Genomic DNA, 6,908 nt, shown 5'->3' with positions numbered 1-6,908 from the left:
GTATTATCAGACTTTTTTACTCAGTATAGCAGTATAGCACTATTCACTCTCAGTCACAAAATAATACCTGCACATTTTTTTTGTCTAAGTTTAGTTTATGTTGCCCTAAAAGAAATATGGAGAGAGACATTGTAAATGCATACTGTATTGTGCTGAATACTTAGGGTATGGTTGAAAAATTGAGCAGCAGCAGCAGCATGTATTTTAGAAGAGGTGTTTTGGTAAAAAAAAAAATTTTGAGCACAACAGACATATTGTTTCATGTTATTTGTCCAATCAGTGGATTTGAGTGTTTGGATACTTTAACGTACAGAAGCTGAACTTACAGTTATGTTTTACAGCATTTGGGCAAAAACTTGTCTCACTGAAAATGTTTTTACTATGTCAGTTAAATGAATACAGTGAGTATAGTTTTGCTGGGTCTGCTTTGACTTGACCTGAAAGCCAACAGCCAAACATTTATTGCTTTTTTGTATTATTGTAAAACCTTTCTTGCTCAAACTGTTTTATTGTGTGGTCCAATAAATGAGATATGACTACTATATCTTTTGCAACTTTTTTGTTTGTTCTAAAAACATCTTGTTATAGCATGCGCATTCTGATGTACACATCAGGACAAGGATTTTGTGGTTTTGAAGAGAGCCTCTAAAGCACTTGTAATAATTTCAACAATAAAGAAAATCAAATATAAACACATATAGTTTTTGATAATAAAAAAAAGTGTGAAATGTGTCTTTCACTTATAAACACTTGAATATACAACACTGCAGGACAGACCTCACTTAGTCTTTATATAAATTTAGATGAGAGTACAACACTCTCTAGTGGAAAGAAAGTATATTAGCAACTATATAGAGACATGTTGAACTTTTTATTTCAAATATTTCTTGACAAAGTTTGACTGGAATTATTGTAACTTGGTGTAAAAAAAAAAAAATCTATAAAAAGAGTCAAAAATTAATCCAAGAAATCCTGGTATACACAACTGAATGTCCCTGTAGGTTTATAATTGAGGTTATTCAGATACTGTACAGTAAATGTATTCAATTCCAATTTCACTCCTTCATCTACATGTAGACAGTGTTCTTACTGACTCTTTACTGACATTAATACAGCAGCAACACAGTTTCTCACTGGATTCCAAACCCTTGGTTTCTCCTGTCTAGCAGTACAGAGTGATTCTGAATCTGTTTTGAGTGAACAATATACATATAAAGCAACATTTACAAAAACACCTGAACACATTGAAGTGTTGTGCCTTGTAAAGTCAGTTTTTGATTTCTGGAATCAAAGGAATATCAGAATTATTCCAATTTGTCGAGCAGCTGGCGAATGTCTTCTTGGCCACGGTATATCCTCTTAACTCCTCTTGGAAGATAACGGCAAGAGGAAAGGTTGAGGTAGTTAAGAGCAGTCATCTGGCCGATGACTGACCTGAAAAATAAAGTGAAGATGTATTTTTTAATGATAAAAGTTAAACCTGCAGCATTCAGGATTAATAAATGTGAACACTTGATTCATGCATGTCTGTACATCTGCAGATGTCTCAGTCTCTTAAAAGTTTTGAGACTGAGACTTTAAGATTTAATGAGGCTGGAGTGGCAGAGCTGAGAAGGAAAATTATACATTCAGTACCTGAGGGCAGGTGGTGTGATCCTCGTCCCACTCAGGTTGAGTGATCGCAGGGTGTCTGCTTCTGATGCTTGAGCAAGGTAACTCATTGCTATCTCCAAGTCCTCCTCAGTAAAAAGCTGATTTGCAATGTCAAGCTGCTGCAAAGTATGACTCCACTTTTGGGTCACCATGTGAAGTCCTTTCTTAGGTGATGACAACCCGATATGGCTGCTGAAATACTGTCCCCAGAAGAGACACTCGAGCTCTGCCAAATCACAAAGAAAAGAAAGAGGGAAGCATTGATAAGTAACTGGGTTTCCAATACAAATATAGACCACTGATCATCATAAATACAGCTGTGTATTTTACTGGAAAATTCAAAATAATTACTCTACATTTTTATAACTAATAGAAAATGTAGTCAAAGTAAATATTTCTATGCCTCAAATATTTTTTAAGACCATTGTGTCTTAAATTTGAAAAGACCAAACTGAGCTTTTCAGTATGGACTCCAATTACGTCTCATTTTGAAATCATACTTATGTAACTTTATAACCCAAAATTTACTGAAAGTATAAATCTCATGAGTTAGACTTACCAAGACATGGTAATGTTGCTAGACCAGATGGTGTTATACGTGAACAGCCTCGCAAGTCCAGTACCCGCAGCTTTGTGGAGCCGAAGAGAATGTCCAACAAATCTTTATCGGTCATGTAGGAATAAGATGTGGTTGCAATACATAGCTCCTCCAATAACGGAAAGCCCGACGTTGACTCAGCACCATTACGCATTGTCTTATGCAGAGGTCGGACATTCAGCATCCGGAAGGTCTGATGAGAATTATAATACATGTACAATAGATGTACATGTTCCATGGGTGAACACAGTGTGCACATACAGTAGAGTCCACGGATTCATTGCATGCTGGATAATTTGTTAGGAGAAAAACAAGTATTTCCTTGTTTAATAGTTTCTCCATAAAATGTCAGGATGACATTTTGAGATGTCTCGTGTCCGACCAAAAGTTCAAAACCCAAAATTCTTCACTTTACAATGATATATGACTAAGAAAAGCATCACATCCTCTCATTTGAAAAGATGGTAAAATGGGATTAAGTTTGTTAGTGGGCATTATGCTTGAAAAATGACTGAAACATAATACCAAAATAATTGCTGATGATGCTATGTCAATTGACTAACAGAATTACATTTCATATGTGAACTGGAGCTGTAAAATGATAATGATGATTGATTGATTTCTTCATTTAGCAGTGCTGCATCTTCAAAGTAAGAAATTACAGTGCCAGATAGAACATTCATTGACAATTACCACTGCAATTTAGACACATATCAACTAGTCACAATAGTCATATTAGCATAGAGAACTGAAAAAATACGATTTTCTTTACCTTGAGTTTAGGGCATGCCATCTGCAGTGCCTGAATGCAAACAGATAGTTCACAGTCTTTACTGTCAAGCCTGGTGTTGACCTCCAGCAACTCCAAATCAGGACAGTACCCCCTCTGGAAAATTAAATATAATATGTTATGTGCACTAAATTCATTTGTGGTCTGTGGCTTTATATTAAAAAACAAATGGAGAGAAAAAGGGGCTTACGGTTATGGCAGTCAGAAGTCTGTCATTCTTTAGTCCATGAGTGAACCAAATTTGCTTGATCTGGCTCCCGTGGTTTTCAAGGTACTCCAGGAGTCCATCAACCTGAAACTACAGCAAAAACAAGTCTTCTACAAATCTGTTTGTAACCAAGTCTGTGCTGAGCATGAGCACCTGCTGAGAAATACTGGCTTTGGATGGTGTATTATGAACAATACAGACAATAACTAGCCATAATTCAGAGGACATATTTTATACTAAACCTGAAACTGTCAAGTAAAAAGTTGATAGCAGCCATGTCAGAATGCCACTCTGTTATGATCATAATGTTTCTAATTGTGAAATGAATTTGTAGTCTGTGCTTTAAAGTTTCTACATCGTGGCATACCTCAGAATACTGGAGATTAATGCTCTGCAGAGACCGGCTGTGCAGACCAAGGCAATGGAAGGCCCTCACTGTCAGGCCTATGCAGTAAGACAGTGTGAGGGAGCGTAGGTGAGGGCAGAACCGCGAAACCACCTAAATTTGACCACAACATGAACAGAAAAAAACATACAGTAAATACAAAATGTTGACCTGAAAAATGGGTTTCATTCTTAGGATCTGAAAAAAGTGCAGCCATCTGCTGATTATTTTCTCAATGATTTGTTTTGTCTACAAAAAGACAAGTATTAGGTTTTGATGACTTACCTCTACTGCATAGTCTACATTCTTTGTCCAGTGACAGAGAGAGAAATCTCGTAGCTGAGAAAATCTAAAGGAAAAAGGCATTCCGTTTATTACAGTTCAAATAATGTATATGTAAATCCTTTTAATTAAACCACTAATACAGACCTGTTTTGTGCCAGCCAGTCAACAGTGTCCTTAATCTTCTTCTCAGTTTTAGGTAGCTGTTTTTTTCCTGGTGAAATCCAGCAGAAACCTATGGTCACCTTACGCCACAGGACTGGACTGGAGGCAGCAGCGTTCCACAGACGACAAACTCTCCCCACCCTACACCACAACCACAGCAGAAAAAGGGATTTAGTTTGGTTCCCAAATAACTCTGTACTCAAGCTAATCATAAAGTTCAAATTAATATTATGATACTTATTATCATTTATATTAATAACAAAATATATGTTTCTGGTGTCTCTATGTAACAAATTAGAGCTCAAACAATCAGTCAACTGGTAGTTTTAGGCAGACAAAACAAACAACATGAAGATGTTACCTTGTGGTCTGTAAAACATGATTTACATTTTCTCTATTTTCTGACACTTTGCAGGACAAATGATTTATTAAGAAAATAATCAGCAGTTACATCAGTTTGAAAAATAGTTGTATTCATGACACAGAAAATGTGCACAAAATCTTACATTAAAAAAACTGATTGATTCAGTGCAGTCAAATGTGTGGTCATAGTATAAATCTCCTAAGTTTAACTACATCAAATCAAATGTGTGTTTATTACCTGCATAAAAAAGGTACAGCACCATCTTGGACGACAACCATCTGAAAAATATTGATTAGCACCTCCTCAGGAAGACTCTGACCCCATCTATGGTCCACTGCCGTCTGTGGCACAAACGGAGCAGCATCCTCCTCTGTCTTGGTAACTAGATTACTTGCTGGTTTCGGTTTGGCACGGACTGCCTTTTTTTTCTTAACCTGGTTGGCTTTTAACTTTCCTTTTGCAAGCTTTTTTTTCTTGGTTCCCTTCTTTGGGGGCTTCCAGGCTGAACCATCATACTGAGAAGTGGTACTTGATATGACAAGAAGCATATCCTCCCCTTGATGGACAGTGTAGCCAGGCTGGGCAGACCTGAAGGCTCTGGCTTTTTTTGGCTTCTTTGTTTTGGCATTTGTTGGCTCACCAGAGTTCCTCTTTAAAGATACCTTCTTCGGCTTTGGTCCCTCTTCTCTTTGCCCTAATGTATTTGAAGTGCTTGGTGCAGCGTCTTCTTTTCTTTTCACTGTGGGTTGAAGCTCCTGCTTCAGAGGAATCCATCGTGCACTGCTACCTAGTCTTTACAATGAGCTTCATTACAAACATCTGAGGAGCAGTCAAATATCAGCATCTGAAAATAGAATCAGGATAAGGTCAGGCTTTATCAGTGTAGGTAATCTTACCTCATCTCTCCAGTGTAAATAAAACGTCATGCTTGTACATAATGAATGGGGAGGAATGCAACAGAGTGGATGTGGAGAAAATAAATACAGGTGAGTAAACCATGATATTGCAATCTTTATTAAAACTTAAAAGCTCATGAGGGCGTTTCACCATGCTCTCAAATACAGATTTTCTCTGTGTATAATAAAGACAAAAACACAGACCTCTCAGCAAAGTCAAGAATACAGGGGTTACACACAATGTCACGCAAAGATGTACAATCAACTGCAATCCAACCAAATCCTGCACCAGGTCGTGTACCTGCAGTTACGTGATGAGGAGCTGTTAAGCAGCTAAGTGCACATTTAATAACACTGAAAAATGTTTGTTAATACTTCTCTGCTCTTAGTTACTAATATACTTTTCCTTTTATGGTTTCACTTTCAGTGAGGATCTGACTGGAATTTGGCTAAGGAAACTGCGGAAGTCCATGTTTTATGTTAACTAGAAATGGCCGTTTGTTGTCTATCAACGTGTGGCATGTTGTTAAAAGTTTAGAAAATAATCTTATCGTTTTCCAGATGTGATTTGTACCTCGGAACTACCTGCACTTCATCCCTTGTTTGTAAACGACAGGGGCAGACGTTCACATCCATCCATCCATTCGACTTGTCGCCGACTATCAAATAATATACATACATAACACAACTTTTTCAGTGACGTTAAATGTTAACTAATTCATTATTTTATCGATGGCAGCGTTGTTAGCTAAACGAATCAATGGCTGTTCGGTAAACGTTAACCAAGCTAACCTGTGTTGTTGCAAATAGCTACTTAACAAGTTGCCATGCAACATGACGTGACAGAAAAACGGCACAGCAGCGGTCACTACGTTGACGAAAAGTTCTATTACACGAATTAAGAACTGCTGTCTGATATAAAAACGAACATTTCGTGCTCCGAGTTGCTGTTTTTACATTACCTGCTGCTAGCGGTTGATAGCTAACTGCAACCCCAGTGGTCACACAATGCATTCCACATCTCCTCTGTGATTGGTGGAGACCTCAACAACAGCCCGCCTTCCGTAAAACTGCCCAATCACTGACCAGCCCACTGTTTCGACTGTTCCACCGTGTGTTGTTGTAGAGAGGAGTAGAGATGGTGTAGTCTGTGCAGGGGAATACATCCATGGTGTTGGGTAGGAATTTTTGCTTTCAAACTCTATATTTACTGATTGTACACTTGAAAGTGTTTGGTAGCTCTACCAAGTGCTACACAGCTTTTCAGCTCTGGCCATTATTCGCGGATTATTTTTGTGTATTATGCTGAATTTCCTGCAGGTAAAGTTGGTGCTAACATTAGCAAGTTGCTCACAAGGCTAACATTAGCATGCAGCTAGGTAGTGCAGCATTAGTACCCATTTGCAAATGTAAAGTTATTATTATTATAGTCAGAGCCAGTAAACCACAGAGACTGTCTGGGGTTGTTGAATTTGTATTGTTTATTTGTTTAATTTATGTGAATTTAATGGGAAAGAAATGTGCAGCAATTACAGCATATCCAGGGGTGGTGGGGTGTGATTCCCTT

General features: G+C 37.8%; 1 protein-coding gene across 1 annotated transcript; it reads right to left on the bottom strand.

The window, feature by feature from the left end:
• Positions 1 to 216: 216 nt before the first annotated feature.
• fbxl6 (F-box and leucine-rich repeat protein 6) lies at positions 217 to 5,239 on the bottom strand (the record flags this gene model as incomplete). The annotated part of the gene is made up of 9 exons (XM_018698839.2): positions 217 to 1,434; positions 1,636 to 1,879; positions 2,213 to 2,444; positions 3,024 to 3,137; positions 3,232 to 3,339; positions 3,617 to 3,748; positions 3,920 to 3,983; positions 4,064 to 4,222; positions 4,683 to 5,239. Coding segments are annotated over 9 exons (1,740 nt in total), but the record flags the coding sequence as incomplete, so codon positions are not given.
• Positions 5,240 to 6,908: the final 1,669 nt, after the last annotated feature.

Source organism: Lates calcarifer, linkage group LG3, assembly GCF_001640805.2.
Source record: "Lates calcarifer isolate ASB-BC8 linkage group LG3, TLL_Latcal_v3, whole genome shotgun sequence".
NCBI classification, from domain to species: domain Eukaryota; kingdom Metazoa; phylum Chordata; class Actinopteri; family Centropomidae; genus Lates; species Lates calcarifer.
This window is presented reverse-complemented; position numbering and strand designations above follow the sequence as displayed.